This window comes from Panthera leo, chromosome D3 (genome assembly GCF_018350215.1).
Source record: "Panthera leo isolate Ple1 chromosome D3, P.leo_Ple1_pat1.1, whole genome shotgun sequence".
Taxonomy (NCBI): domain Eukaryota; kingdom Metazoa; phylum Chordata; class Mammalia; order Carnivora; family Felidae; genus Panthera; species Panthera leo.
In genome coordinates, this window is record NC_056690.1 from 5,078,912 (window position 1) to 5,094,686 (window position 15,775).

At 57.2% G+C, this 15,775-nt stretch overlaps 1 protein-coding gene across 4 annotated transcripts in view; it reads right to left on the reverse strand.

The window, feature by feature from the left end:
* The window catches only part of AACS (acetoacetyl-CoA synthetase), a 63,720-nt gene extending 51,336 nt beyond the window's left edge, over positions 1 to 12,384 (reverse strand). For all 4 annotated transcript variants that reach the window (XM_042910232.1, XM_042910236.1, XM_042910233.1 and 1 more), the window contains exons 1-3: positions 12,197 to 12,384; positions 6,071 to 6,174; positions 4,586 to 4,706 (exon numbers count right to left, since the gene is read on the reverse strand). In XM_042910232.1, coding sequence (XP_042766166.1) covers positions 4,586 to 4,706; positions 6,071 to 6,174; positions 12,197 to 12,329 — 358 coding nt within the window. In that variant the 5' untranslated portion in view covers positions 12,330 to 12,384. The remainder of the gene's footprint in view (positions 1 to 4,585; positions 4,707 to 6,070; positions 6,175 to 12,196) is intronic.
* Between the last annotated feature and the right edge of the window lie 3,391 nt (positions 12,385 to 15,775).

The following is a 15,775-nucleotide window of genomic DNA, read 5'->3' on the forward strand; positions in this document are numbered from 1 at the left end:
GGGTCTCTTAGGACACATAGGACGCGAAGTCTCCGCTCGGTGGAATGTTCTGGGACAGAGAAAGGGTCGCTGACGCCAGCCGCGGTGAGGATGGGCTTCGAAACCTCGAGGCCGAGGGAGAGGCCAGACCCGAAAGGCCACGCCGTGTGTGACCCCCGCCTCCGCGAAGCGTCCAGACGGGCAAACCCGTGAACACGGGAGAGAGCCAAGGGTGCCAGGGGCTGGGTCGGGGGTTCCCTCGGGGTGACAGGGCGGACGGACTCAGGGCTGGTGGCTGACAACGCAGTGCATAGCTCAACGCCACAACGCGTGCGGCGTGAGGGTGAGGGCGGGGACGGCTTGCGTGGCTCGTGTCCCGCCTGAGGAAGGACCTCTCCCCCAGCCTCCGCTGCCCCCTGCACCGAGCGCCTCCAGCAACCCTGTGGCCTTCTGCTGTGACGCATCGCACGAGTGGCTCGCTACCGACATCCTGTTTCCCCTCGAGGGTAAGGGGCCCAGGCAAACGCCCTCCCTCATTCCTTTTTCTTCTTCTTTTTTTAATGTTTATTTATTTTTGAGACAGAGAGAGACAGAGCATGAACAGGGTAGGGCCAGAGAGAGGGGGACACACAGAATCTGAAACAGGCTCCAGGCTCTGAGCTGTCAGCACAGAGCCTGATGCGGGGCTCGAACTCACGGACCGTGAGATCATGACCTGAGCCGAAGCCGGATGTTTAACCAACTGAGCCACCCAGGCGCCCCCCTCCCTCATTCCTTGTAGAAAGCGAGGACTCGGCGGGCCGCTTTCTGTCAGAGCCCGCCTGCGTCCAACACGCCTACCCTAGGGAACACCGCAGCCTGGCCCGGCCCGCCTTAGACGTGCTCCGAACACGGACGGGAGCCTCCGGGTGGGCACAGTCACCCACCACAAAGCCAAGCCTGTTTTATAACGAGGTGTTGACGGTCGCGTGTAATTGACTGAATCCTGTACCGCCAGTGACAAACGGGACGGCCGCGTGGGTGCAGGCGGCGGTCCGGGAGCTGCGGCCGTTGCCCAGCATCACGAGAGAGGACGGGGACACAGACGGCTGGCCCGGGACACGGCGAAGGCAATATTCCAAGCACGATTCCTGCTGAAGGTACACTGCTTCCACCCCGTCGCAAAGTCGGACACTGTCAAGCTGAACCATCCTGTCAGGGATCGCCTATACGTTTTTTATTTCTTGTTTGCCTCCCCGGAAAGTCAGCCCCTCGAGAGCAGGGGACCCTGTCCATCCCGTTCAACACCACGTCCGCAGCACCTTGCGCTGAGGAGACACTTGAGACCGAGGTGAGAACAAGCGAGAGAACGAACGGATGGACACGCAAACACCTCCTGGAAGACGAAGGGAGAGATGCCAGGCCTGGTGTAGCTTCCCCGAGGCCACTATGCACTCGGCCCAAAGTGCATCCGGGCTGAGCAGGGAGCAGAGTAAAAGGCACAGCCCGAAGACGACATAAAGACAAGGCTCTGTGGTTCTTATCCAACAACGTGCATCAGAAGCGACAGGGGGCTTAAAGTCATATGGAAGCCTGGGTACCGTCCCTGGGAGATGTGCTTAAGAAGCCACAGCAGGAACGGAACAGCCAGGATTCTAATTTTTTTTTTAATTTTTTTTTTCATTTATTTAATTTTTGAGAGACAGAGTGCAAGTGGGGGAGAGGCAGAGAGAGAGAGAGAGAGAGAGAGATGCAGAATCCGAAGCAGGCTCCGGGCTCCCAGCTGTCAGCACAGAGCCCGACGCGGGGCTCGAACTCACAAACCGTGAGACCTTGACCGGAGCCAAAGTCGGACGCTTAACCGACTAAACCACCCAGGTGCCCCTGGACAGCCAGGATTTTAAAAGCCACGCGGGGGCGGATTTCAGAGGTACAACCTCAACTGAGAGCCACTCACGCTTCCCGTGGCAAGGTCTGCCGTATGCCCACGCATCCGTGTTTGCTCGCTTCAACCCTACGATATTCCTGAAGGCCGTGCTATCAGCCTCTCCACGTGACAGAGGCAGAAACAGACCCAGACACGCTAAGAGGTGGGCCCAAGGTCGCACAGACACTAGACCTCACCCACCCCTACTTCGGGCACTGAAACGGCGGACAGAGCACGGTTATCGGACTTTGGGCACCACCGCTGACTACAAACAAGGAACGCTGCTACAGGCCAGGGCGCCGGCATCCGCAGGGACTGAGAGCAGGCAGCAGGACACGAGGCTGGGGCAGGTGGTGGCAGAGGGTGCAGCTCTCCGGGCCCCCCTCCCCCCCCCCAAGGCATGGGCCGAGCGTCCCACACACACGGACAGCTCGAGAGCATCGGGTTTCGGTGCCGTCTCGAAACCGAAGCCGTGAGTCACGAACACCAAAGGGCCAATGGCGTTCAGTCTGTGCGGAAGCCCTATTTCCTCACAACAAGGCAGCACATGTGTGGAAAATGGGTAAATAAGGGGCGTCCAGGGGGTTCGGTCAGTTAAGCGTTTGACCCTTGATTTCAGCTCAGGCCCTGATGGTTGGTGGGTTCGAGCCCCACACTGGGCTTTGGGACTCTCTCTCGCCCCCATGAGTACGCTCTCTTTCTCTCAAGATAAATAAACTTTAAAAAATAAATAAAATGGGTAAATAAAGCTTAATTACTCAAAGGAGACAAATGTAGTCACCTGGAAAATTCGCTATGTAAAACACTTCAAACCCTACCAATAGCACATAATTCAATGTCACTTTTTACCAAAATTCAGATTTACCAAAAACCTAATTAATTAGAAGACTAACCGCAGTGTCTCCTTACTAAGAAAACCCCTAGTGGGGCACCTGGGTGGCTCAGTCAGTTGAGCGTCCGACTTCGGCTCAGGTCATGATCTCACGGTCCGTGAGTTCAAGCCCCGCGTCGGGCTCTGTGCTGACAGCTCAGAGCCTGGAGCCTACTTCGGATTCTGCGTCTCCCTCTCTCTCTGCCCCTCCCCTGCTCATGCTCTGTCTCTCTCTGTCTCAAAAATAAATAAAAACATTAAAAAAAAATTTTTTTAACTTTATTTTAAAAGAAAAAGATTGTAGCTGTAGTTCCCTCACCAACTGTCCAGGTGACTCTGAGCTGGTTACTTAGTATTATGTGTCTCAATTTCTCCCCTAAAACATCATCACACGATCGTCCCCTCCCCTTCCCAGCGATAAGAAAAACTCAATAAAGGTCTTTTTTTTTTTTTTTTTAAAGAGAGAGCACACAAGTGGGGGACGTGGGGGAGAGGGGGAGACAGAGAATCCCAAGCAGGCTCCACACTCAGCACGGAGCCCGCCGTGGGGCTCAATCCCACGTCCCTGGGTCATGACCTGGGCCAAAATCAAGAGTCAGACACTTAACCAACTGGGCCACCCAGGCGCCCCTCAACAGAAGTCTTAATGACGTCAGAAAGGTGCCAAGAGCGGCCACTGCAGAAAACAGTATGGAGGTTCCTCAGAAAAGTAAACATAGGGGGCGCCCGCGTAGCTCGGTCGGTTAAGCATCTGACTCTTGATCGCGGCTCGGGTCATGATCTCACAGCTCATGGGTTCAAGCCCGGCAACGGGCTCTGCACCTGCCTGGGATTCTGTCTCTCCTTCCCTCTGTCCCTGTGTCTCCCACTTGTACTCTCTCTCTCTTGCTCTCTCAAAATAAATAAATAAACATAAAAAATTAAAAAAAGCGGGGAGGGGCTGTACCTGGGTGGCTCAGTCGGTTAAGTGTCTGACTTCGGCTCGGGTCATGATCTCACGGTTTGTGAGTTCGAGCCCCGCGTCGGGCTCTGTGCTGACAGCTCAGAGCCTGGGGCCTGTTTCAGATTCTGTCTCCCTCTTTCTCTGCTCCTCCCCTGCTCACACTCTGTCTCTCTCACTCTTTCTCAAAAATAAATAAAGATTTAAAAAAATGTTTTTTAATTAAAAAAAAGAAAAAAGAAAATTAAACGCCGAATCACCACATGATCCACTTCTGGATGTATATCCAAGAGAATCCAAAGCGGGACCTCGGGAGCTATTTACACGCCCATGTTCATTGTAGCCTTCCTCCCGACAGCCAGGACGTGGGAGCACCCCGAGGGCCCACTCACAGAGCAACGGACAAACAAAATGTGAGGCATCCCTACAAGGAAATATTATGCAGCCGTAAAGAAGAAGGAAATCCCATCACACCTGACTACCTGGCTGGACTTTGAGCTTAGGATTCTCTCTCGCTCTCTCTCTGCCCCTCCCCTGCTCTCTCTCTCAAAACGAATAAATAAATCTGAATCCTTCTTTAAAAATCGTTAAAATGGTACACTTAACGTTACGCGTTTTTTTGCCACAATAAAAAAGGGAGGAGGAAAAAAGGTGCCAAGACACTGGAGACACACGCTGCAGTCTGTGAATGTTTCAGAGCGTCTCTCACCACGCAGCCCTCTGGGTGGGTGGCCCCGAGGGCACTAAAGGAGGAAAATCCTGGAAACCAATTTGACAGTCAACTTCATATATTGAAAAAAAATAAAAATAAAAATAAAAACAAAAATAAAATAGGTTAAAATAAGTAAATAAATAAAGGAGGAAAACCCAAGTCGCTGTCGGGACTCACTCGCAGCATAGAGGGCAACTTTGTCGTTCTCCTCGTGGCGCAGGAGGTTTTCCGCATAGTTTAGCCGGCTGCCTCTGAACCACTCAGGGACGTCCGCGATCCCTTTTGAGGTGTCCACAACCTACAGGAGAGGACGGCAAACGCGCACGATGAGATCCACACGGGAATAAACAAAAGACACTCTGCTTCCCAGGAAGCCCGCTAACCCGGCCCAAAGCATCATCAAATCGTTCCGTAGACTGAACACCGAACTGGCCTACAGACTTGAAACTGAAAAGAGATCAGCGCCCTCTAGGTAACTGGGAAGAAGTTACACACCAAAGTTGCCAAGAGAGGTAATCTTAAGCGTTCTCACCACAAAGAGAAAGCAGGCGAGATGGTGGGCGTGTTAATTTCCACAATGTATCCGTACAGCAAATCATCACGCTGGACGCTTTAAATATATACAGTTTCATTGTGAATTATTCCTCAATAAAGTTGGAAAAAAAAGAGGGACAGTCAGGTCAAGCATCCGACTTCGGCTCAGGTCATGATCTCACAGTTTGTGAGTTCGAGCCCCGCGTCGGGCTCTGTGCTGACGGCTCGGAGCCTGGAGCCTGCTTCAGATTCTGCATGTCCCTCTCTCTCTGCCCCTCCCCTGCTTGCACTCTGTCTCCCTCAAAAATAAATAAACGTTAAAAAAAAATTTTTTTTAGGAAATTCATGCCAAAGGGAAAACAGCATCCCCAGTAACGTACTCTTTCAACAAATACTTACGAAGCACCTACTTTATGAGAGCCGCTGACAAAAAGGGAATAAGACAGATGTGGCACCTGCCGAATGTCCCAGGCTCCGACCAGACACACGGAAAACCAGGAGATGGCGATGGCATGCGCCTGCCCCTCCCACAATTTCCCCGACCCGGGTCCCTCACCTCCTTCCTCGAAGGGCTCGAACCTCGACTTTCCTCCCCAAGTGCCGACAGATGAATCTTTCAGGATGGTTCACCCCACCATCAAACCCGATAAATTAAACTTTGAGGAACAGGAGACCCCCTTTCCCCAGATATTCACTGACTGACAGCATAAGGAGTCGTAAAGGTCCCTAAACTCCAGGCTTAAGAAACGATAAACCTCATGGCGTAAATGGATTTAATAGCACCACGAACTGGGCACTAAAATGGTGAAGGTGGTAAATTTTGTGGCGTGTATCTTACCACGGTTAAAAATTTTTTAATAAAATAAAAACGAAACGATGTCCTGCCACGTAGGGTGGCCCACGTTGCCAGGACGGGGCCTGGGGTCCACGCATCATGGAGTCTAGAATGCACGCTCTCCGTGGAATCTGTGACCTCAACCCAACTTTCTGCCAACTCTCTAGAACAATGATTTTCTCCCCATTGGTGTGAGGCTTGGAAAGAAGATAGGACTCATGTCCCCAAAAACAAACACTTCATTTTGGACCACAACCACAAGAAGACAGTGTGTGTGCAAAGTGTCTACTCACCTCATCATACATGCGGGAGGAGATGATTCCACTGAATTTCCAGAACTTGGCCCAGAAGTCTGAATAGGATTCAACCGACCAGTGGTATAAGTCATCATAATTTTCTAAAAAGAAAACAAAACGGCACATAGCTCAAGTAACGCTTTGAAAGCCTTAGCAGTTCAGCAAGGAGATGGCCACACCTAAGGAGTCACAGGTTTGTCAGAGGCACCTGATGGGAAACGGTCTGGGGGCGGGGGCGTATCCTAACTTCCACCAGAGCAAACCTACCACCGCTGGCCCCTAACACGAACAAAAGCATGAGGCGCTGACTTCATACCCTGACTGGCAGTGCCTGAGAACATGGGCTCCGCAGCCAGAAGGCCTGACTTCAAATCCCGCCTTGGCCACGTGCTAGCCCTGCGACCCTGTGGAAGCTACTTAAGCACGCCGTATCTCGGTCTCCCCATCTGTCAAGTGGAGACGGTTCACGGCACCCCCTCTTCGTGGGGCTGTTGGGAGAACTCAAACGAACCCAGGCACGAGATGCTAGAACGGGGCCTTGGACGTAGCCGGAGCTACGTTAAGCCTGCTATTATACCACGCAAAATGAGGAAAGCCCCATCTGACAGATTTGAGGCCCCAGAAATGCGACCAGAAGCTCGGTGATGACCTCACATGCGGGTAACAGTGTTGGGGGCGGGGGGAGGCGACTCAGACTTTGGAACAGGCGAAGCGTGTGCGTCTGAACAGAGACTCCGTACGTGAGTAGATACATCCCGCTCTCTCTTTTCTACGCAAACGGAAGCAGGTTCTTCACACCAGGTTCTGATCCTGAGACCCTGGGCAAGTCCCTTGCCCTCACTGGGCGTTTTCAATCTCCACGTATTCCCAGCAGGCTACACGTTCCCATGCTGGTGCTCCTGGGACAGACCGGCAGAAAGGTGCCCAGCAGGTGTCAGGAAGAGGAAAACGGGGCATGAGGCAATGGCCAGGCTGAAATCTCTCAGTGCCATCAAGGCCTAAGGGTCTTCACTGCTCCCAGTCCTGGGGGGGCACGGAGGGGGGGACACAATGATCCCTGCCCGTCGGCAATGCCCCTTCCCACTGAGGCGTCCAGAACTGTCCTCGGGCACACGGGACTCTGGAGCGGGAGGAAGAGACGTGTCCGGAGAGCAGGGCAGGCTGCGGGAGGCAGGGCGGCCCTGGCAGCAAGGGCAGGCTGGGGACGCCGGGGGGAAGCCTAGAGCCCAGGCGAAGAACAGGGAGTGAGTGGTACAGCGTCCCCTCTGCAGCGGAGCGGAGAAGGATCCCCCGGATGAGGAGGGGAGAGTCAGCACAGAGGCCACACAGCGAGCAGGGACCAGGGGCTTTAGAGCAGTCCGGGTTCGTGGCAGTGAGGCCTCCCCCCCCCCCACCGGCCCCCTGCCTCCAAGCCCCGGGAGGCCTGCCCTCCAGTCCCGCCCCACCGACTCAAGCCGGGGGCCACAGACCAGGTCAACCAGGCATGTGGGGGGAAAAGCACCAGGGATGGCCTGTCTGGAACTCTGGGGCCGGCCCTGACTCTGGAGACCATGCGTGGGGACCTGAGGGAGGCCACTGTGCCTCTCTGGGCTCAGTGTCCTTACAGGTCACCTGGAAATTGACTGAAGAAGAGCACGGATCCTCCCGTGACAGTGGGGAGTTAACCCTGCGCTCCGGGCTGGGCTGGATGGCTGCGTCCGAGTCTCAGCCCTGCCACTTACTGCACAGGGACCCTGGGCAAGCTGTGCCACCTCTCTGAGCCTCGGCATTCTCACCTGCAAAATGGGGATAACAACAATGACCCCCGAGGACCAACAGAGCCTGGCTTCAAGACACAGGCTCCGGAGCTCAACCATCCGGGTCCAGGTCCTGCCGCTTTCCGTGTGAGCTCAGACAAGTGAACAACCCTCTCTGGGCCTCACCGTCTCCTCCATAAGTCGTCCTCCGTGACTTGTCACGGTCACTGCGAAGACCGAACGAGTCAAAACACACAAAGCACTGAGAGACCACAGCTTGGCAGAGGGAAAGGACCTGGTGCGCCAGCCATCGTCGTCCCTGCCCGTCACCTCGCAGGAGCAGGACACGCGGCAGGCTACCCGGCAGCATGGGACGGGCTAGGACGTCGGGACAGGGCCATGCCAGCACAGGGACGCGTTCATGAGTAGGAGACGCCGGGCTCGCGGGCCAGGAGGAGGGCAGCGCGGGCCCAGGGCGGTTCTGGCAGAGGGAGCCCCCGCCTGCCCACAGCGGGGAAGCTGGGCTAGTCCGCGGGGCCCCCGGTTCCGTTTCCTCCCGGGCCTTTCTGTTCGATGTCACGCCAGCCCTCACCAGTGGCCGAGGCTCCCAGCTCCGAGAGCTCCCCCAGGCCGACACAAGAGACGGACGGAGGCCCGACCCCGGGGCCTGCACCGAAAGCGAGCCCGTCGGCAAGCGAGGCTCTGGCAGCATCCGGAGGGAGGAAGATGCCACCCGCCTGCCGATGCGGGGGACGAGTGGTCTCGACGGCACCCTAACATGACGAGGGCCCCAGAGGACAGCAGGGGGATGCGTGCCTCTCGGGGGGAGCTCGTCCTCGTGGACGACCCAGCCAAGTCCTGAGGGACGAGTCGTCAGCCGGGCCGGGCCCTGTGGCTTCTACCCACACCCCACTCGCAGCCTGTGCTCCCGAGGCCCAGATCGCCTACCACAGGCACGTCTGGTTCAGGCTGCACGACGTTCACAAAGAGGCCAAACTAGCTGCCAACGTACTAAAATCCCAGTTTTCAAACGAAATGCGGGGTTTGTGCCTTCTCCTGAGAAACGAGAACGGCTGGCTGTGGCCGGCCAGGGGCTCCCGCCTCCGGCACTCACATCCCCATGCTGTCCCCGCCCCACGCGGGGCAGGGGCCTGTGTCCCCAACAGGATATTATGCAAATGACCAAGGGTGACTTCTGAGACTGGGTCCTAACAGCCACTGCAGCTCCTGCCTGGCTCTCCTGGGGCCCTAACCTAAGGCACCGTCACGCCACATAGCGACAAGCAGCTACAGAGTCGGGTGACAGCTGCCCCCCCACCCCAACCCCCCGCCCTCACCCACACGCGAGAGGCAACGTCACCCGACGGACGGTCATGACTCTGGAAACAGACAACAGGCCCGCCACTCACGGCTGCAGCATCCCGACCAAGACCTGTGTTTGCCCACCCGGGAAATGGGTACCAGCACCCGCCGGGCCAGGGCTCCGCCCACTGAGAGCCGACCATCGCCCTTCCCTGCGTAGGCGTCGGCTCTGAAAGTCACCCCCTCTTCCCGTCCACCCAGGAGAACTCGGACCAGCCTGCACCTCCGATCGGACAGCCCAGCACACAGCGAACCGCTCGGGAGCCGACGGCGGGCCGTCCCTACTCTGACGCTCCCTTGGCACGCCCGTTCTGCACGAGCTCTCTCCCCCAGCCGCCCGTGAGCGGTTTGAGAGTCGGGACCAAGCCTTCCATTTGCGGGCAAAGGCCATCCCGGCCGCCCGAAGGCTGCCGTGATCTGCGGCTGTGGCACACAGAAAGGCACTCGGCACGGTCCACCGAAGGAGCGCGCACTTGAAAGCGGGTGTCGCTCCCCTGGTTCCGGAGGGCCGGTACCCGCGGCGTGCCTCCTGGGGTCTCTCACACGCACACATGCTGGGCTGCAGCCGCAGGCTGTCCACAGGACGTCTACAACCGTCCCCCCCCCCCCCCGCCCCGAGGTCCACGCGGGCGTGTGCGGAGTCCTCAGGTGAGGTCGGCTGGGAGCAGTCACAGGAACCAACCGACCCGCGGCCCTGGGAGTCGGAAAGAATACGGGACCCCGCCAAGGCCCCGCCCAACCTCACGCCAGCCCTGGGCTGGGCTCGTGGAGAGGCGGCCAGGCTGGAGAAGGCCGCCCTCCCGCCCACCCCTCCTCGGGGACTGAGCACAGCTGCAGCCACCCGAGAGGATGTGTCCCTTGCTCTCCCTGCACATGTGGGCACAGCACTCTGCTCAACACCGCGTGCCAGCTACACACAAAACACTGGGGGCGCAGAAGATACAAATTCAAGGCTATAGTCCTTAAAGCGATTAGAATGCTCACAAGTTAATGAAAAAGTGAGGCAGGATGAAAGTCCAAATTACACGCGCCTGGAGAGCGGAGGAGGAGAAAATGTTCGATGACAGTAATCAAAGAGGAGGAAACATCTGAGACGAATCTTAAAGCCCAGAAGTCCAGGGCCAGGCCTCTGGAAGGGCGAGAAGAGCAGGCTGGCTTAGCCATCAGGAGCAGAAGAGGACAAAAAGACAGACGCCAAGCTCTAAACCACCCCCAGACTAAGAGACGAACCCCACCGGGGCCAGCTCGTTGCCACCACGTGGGGATACAGGCCCAGCAACACAGGCCTTTAGGTTTTCAAAAGAAGATGGAAACTTCGCTTTTCCTGCGTGTCTCCCAGTGTGTGAGCCGCCCAAGTGAAGTCCTAAGTCCACGGCGCCAATCTGGCCCCGGGCACCCCCCTCCCCCCCCCACCAGCCCGGAGCAGGCCAACTGGGAGCTGCCAGTGCCCGGTGGTGTTTACACAGCAACCCGCAGGCCAGGTGCAAGTGACCGCTGGGCCGGATCACCTCCTGCCACCCTCGCACCACCACCCACTGACGCCGGCCCTCTCATCGTGCCCATTCTACAGACGGGGAAAGTCTGTAAAGAGGCTTGGGAAGATCAGGTGAGTTTCTCTTAATCACGCAGCCGGTAAATGGTGGAGCCAGTTCAGAATCCAGGCCGTCAGGTTAGATGGGTCTCACCCACGCACAACCCATGTGCGGCGGTTTCCTAGGGTGGCAGGGCTGGCTCGCCACGGGAGAGTTTGTTACTGCTGGCAGAGGAGACGCCGACGGGATGGAGGCGAGAACGCAGAACGAGGTTCCACCCCCAGCTCTTTGGAGCCGCGTCTGTTCGCCCCAGCCCGACACACGGTCACTTACCAGCTACGCCCTGAAAGGCCCCGGAGGAATAAGCCACATCTGTCTCCAAGGTGCTCCCTGTCTAGTGTGCAGGAGAGAGGGGCGCGACAGGGCTGGGTCTGCCAAGGACAGGGGCTCAGCGGAAGCTAGGACACCCGTCGCGCCGTGGGGGACACGAAGCTGCCAGGCGGCCCTGTGTGCAATTCCACGGTCAACAAGGGGCCGTTGTGAACTCGCAGCCAAGGAGTGAAAAGTCAGACCTGTGCTCCGGGAAAGCAAGCAGGGTGCACCGGAGGGAGGAGGGAGGAAAAGCAGGAAGCAGGAAACCCAGCCAACGTTCAGGGCAGAGGGAACAAGGGCCCCAGGAAAAGGGGGGCACATAAGGAGGCAGCGACTCCCCTACAGCAAAAACACAGGAGCCTCAGAAGCCAGCTGAGCTGCAGGGAGGCCCAGGCCAGAGTGCTTCCCACCCAGGAAAAGGGCCTGGTGCGCCCAGCCCAAACCCAGCCAGGTGGTTTCTGAGAGCCGGGGTGGCGCCTGGATGGCAGGCCTGGGACTGGGTTCTGCTGGGGCCTGGGAATGCCAACAGGCAGAGAAGGAGTCCCGCCCTAACCCCAAAGGTTCCTCCCTGACCATCTTTCTCCCAGGAGCCTGAATGCCAGCCACACTGGCCTTTTAGTAAGGCGGGGGGGGGGGGGGTTTAGGACGAGACAGCAGGTGCTACTGGCTGGTGAGTGACCCCCACACACCCAGGAGAAGAGCCACAAGTCAGAAAGACCCTACATCCTACGTCTGGAAGGAAGCCCCCCCCCCCCACCAGGCCAGAGTGCAAGACCCCAGAGAACGCCTGGCCTAACGACGGATCTCTCAGTGCCCCCAGGTTCCAAGGCCGGGGGGCTGGGGGACCCTCCCAGGGACGCAGATGCCACAGTCAGGAGTCCCCCCCCCCCGGAAAGGGGGTCCCCACTTCCAGGGGCTCCTCCAAGCCCCCCAGGAAGGAGACTGGAAATCAGGAGACCCCTCCAACAGCTAGGAGGGGCCCTGCCAGGAACGCCCGGGAGAAGGGGGCGCCCCGGTCCCCAGGAGCGGGCCCCTCTCCGAGGGGGAGCCGGGTTTCTGGAGGGCCCTGGCCCTGGGGACGGGGTGGCCGGGGAGCCCCCGGGCCGCGCGCCCGCACTCACCCAGCGCCAGGCCGCAGGCAGCGCCCACGGCCTCCCGGAAGCGGTCCATCTGCGTGTTCTTCTTGCCGTCAGGCTCCCACATCACCTGGCACTCCAGGATCTCCTCCCCGCCGGCTCGCGGCTGCTTGGACATGGCTGCGGCGGGGGCTGCGCGGGGACGGGCACGGGGACGCGGAGCGGCACCGGGACCGGGCCGGGGGGGGGGGGGTCTGCAGGCGCGGCGGCGGGGGTCCGAGGGCAGCTGCCTTGCGGCGGCGAGGACGGCGAGCGCGGCGCGACTGAGCGCGGCGCGGCCGCCGCCTGAGGGATCCCCGGCCGGCCCCGCCCCCCGGAGGGCCCGCCCCTCGCAGGCCACGCCCCCCCGCGTGTAACCCTCCGCGGGCGCCGAGCCTCGCAAAGGAGTACGCGCCGCCACGCCCAGCGGCCTCCGGGTCTCGAACCCGCGCGTGCTGTGGGTGAGCCGCTGCGCAGGCGCGTTGCCCCCGGGCTCCTAGTCCTCACCTGCGGCGGGAAGGGGTTGAAGCCGCGCGGGAGGGCAGAGGTCGTGGGCCGCTGGCTCGTTCTGTGTTCGTTCGGTCGCTATTGACTTGTTCCTCCTGCAGATATTGACCGAGCGCCCGCTGGGCACCAGGCACGGAGCGGGGCTTTGCGGTTACAGCAGCGAATGGAGCAAAGTTCCTGCCCTGTGTCAACAGAAGGGGGGGCGGGGAATATATCACATTACGTCATACATAACATACTGTAGACGGTAGAACACATAGTGTACCAATGAGTGTCGTCTAGATGATAAGTATACGGTTATTCGTATAATACAAAGTATTAAGTACTATGGAAAGAAACAAAGCAGGGAAGGCTAGAGAGCACTGGTGGAGGAGTGTTTCTATTTCAATGGGGTTGTCAGGGGGTCCCTGGGTGACTCAGTAGGTTGAGCATCGGACTCTTGGTTCCGCTCAGGTCGTGATCTGGCGGTTTCATGGGTTTGAGTCCCACGTGGGGCTCTGCGCTGGCAGCGTGGAGCCTGCTTGGGATTCTCTCCGTCTCCCTCTCTGCCTCTGCCCCACCCCGAATCACGCTGTCTCCAAGTAAACAAATAAATAAATAGGGTTGTCAGGGAAGGGCCCTTGAAAAGGTGACCACTACCGTTGACTTGAAGCAGGTGAGGGAGTAATGAGCTATTCAGTCTCTGGGGGGAAAGTTTCCAGGCAGCGATGACAGCACGTGCTAAGGCCCTGAGGTAGGAGAAGGCCCTGAGGTAGGAGTGCCGGGTGGGGTTAGAGAGCTACTCGAGTGCCCGGTGTTTTTCTTTGACTTGAGAGATCTGGGGTAGGAGACAAAGTCAATGGAGAGGGGGCAGCACAGGTGGCTCCTGGAGACCACTGAGGCCTGGCTTTTACCACGGGCGAGACGAGACCGCTGGGAAGAGGGACATGTTGAGCTGAGGGGCTGCTGAGGTGAGACTAGTCTTCAGGGAGCAAGTATATAGGCAGGAAACCAGTTAGGATGATGCTGAGACAGATGATGGTGACTGAGCCAGGTGGCAGGCGTGGAAATGGAGAGACAGATGGGACCTGGGACATACTTTGAAGGTTTATTTCTTGGACTCCTTCCTGTATGCTGGTTAGCACGGTGCGAGGGACCTCACCATACTCCTTGTAATTTATTCTCGCAGCAACCCAGTCAGCCTCCCCCGGGCACAATTTTTTTGCAGTGTTGCAGTTTGATGAAGCAGCCACACCATTAAATCATAAACAGCTTGCATCTCTCAAGCACCGCAAAGAAACATAGGTTCTAATTTAAAACAGGGTGCGCGGGGGCGCCTGGGTGGCTCGGTCGGTTAAGCGTCGGCTTTGGCTCAGGTCATGATCTCGTGGTTCGTGGTTTTAAGCCGGCATATCAGCTTCTGTGCTGTCAGCATGGAGCCTGCTTCAGACCCTCTGTCCCACCCCCTCGGCCCCTCCCGCCCTCCCTGTCTCTCTCTCTTAAAAATAAACATTTAATAATAATAATAAAACAGGATGCTTGCTATAGAAACATGACTTCCAGACTAGCCACCTCCCCTGACCTCCAAGTTGTAGGGCCAGCTCTGGCTCTTTGCATTATCCCCTTTGTGAAGGCGTGAGTTCATCTTGACCCCGAAGGAGGTTAATCTTTGAAGGATGCATATAATTCATGTTGCTTTCCTTTGACACTGGAATGCAAATCCCACAGAAGCAAAATCTTTGTTTCACTGGTTCCCCCGGGTTCCCTGGGGTCCCGGAGCCTGATCCATAGTAGTGGCTCAAGAAACAGTCATTCAGAAATGCCTGGTGTGTGCCGTGGGCTAGGCAAGAGGGTTCTGCTATGGAAGACCTCACTCACCTTCATGGGGCATGCAAATCGGAGTTTGACCAGGGGACTGGCCAATTCTCGCGGAGCAGGCAGACGGCTGGATTTCTACACCTGACAGCTGCCTGATTCATCCTTTCCTTTTTTTTTTTTTTAATTAGAGAGAGAGAGCGAGAGCAGGAGAGGGGCAGAGAGAGGGAGGCACAGAATCCAAAGCAGGCTCCAGGCTCCGAGCTGTCTGCACAGAACCCGATGCGGGGCTCGAACTCACGAGCAGTGAGATCATGACCTGAGCCCAAGTCGGACGCTCAACCGACTGAGCACCCCCCCCCCAGGCTCCCCAACCACTTGATTCATTCTTAATCCCTTCAGCCTGGCCCACCCAACCAGACACAGCACCTGTAGGGGAACCCAAGGAAGAGGTAAAGTACAACCAAAATAACCAGTGCCTTGTTGTCCCCCCTTTGTCATTCTTCCAGACATACGAACATCTGGAGGTGCCTTTTCGGGCCTCACCTTGCTGTGCCTTATCCTTCTGGACAAAATCAGAGAGGGGGACAAAGAAGAGGTTCCAGAAAGTTCTTCCCACTTAAAATGGGCACATGGCTAGAAGGACGCTTCTTGACCGAGAACCTTAAACTGTTGTCTGTGTGTAACCTTCCCCACGTCCCCTTGTACCTTTGCTTGTTTTGGATTCAAGGATCTAGATTGGTACTGCGCACACACCACACTTCCGATCTGTGCTTCCCCATCCTAGTCTAGGTTCTTCAAAGCTTTGTAACGGAATCCAGAAACCTACCAGGCCAGATGCATCAGAGGGCTGACCTCCCCACCACATATTTCGAATCCACGACCCTGCTGCTCCCTCACGTACAAGCCCGTCGGAGTTCCTGTCTATTTCTCCCACACTGCTGTGCAGTAAGTTAGGCTTTCCATCTTTCAAAACTGTCACTATTATAAGATGACCATTAACTAACGTAGGAAATTATGAAAACACACCGAGCCCTCTGGAATATGTTGAAAGCAGCTTCAAGGGAAAAAGCGTGAGTATTCAGAACTAGCAAAGAGTTTTCCCAAGAAGGCCCCAAACTGATGGCCTGGAAGAGGAGCGGTCCCCACAGCTGGGGTACAAGTCAGGCTTATCCGAACGTCCACATGCTTTTGACGATATGGATCTCAGTTTTCTCCTCTCTTCTCAAAGCAAATTTCTTTGTACACACAGAATGCCATGATGAGGTGCAGCTGGTAAAGAGC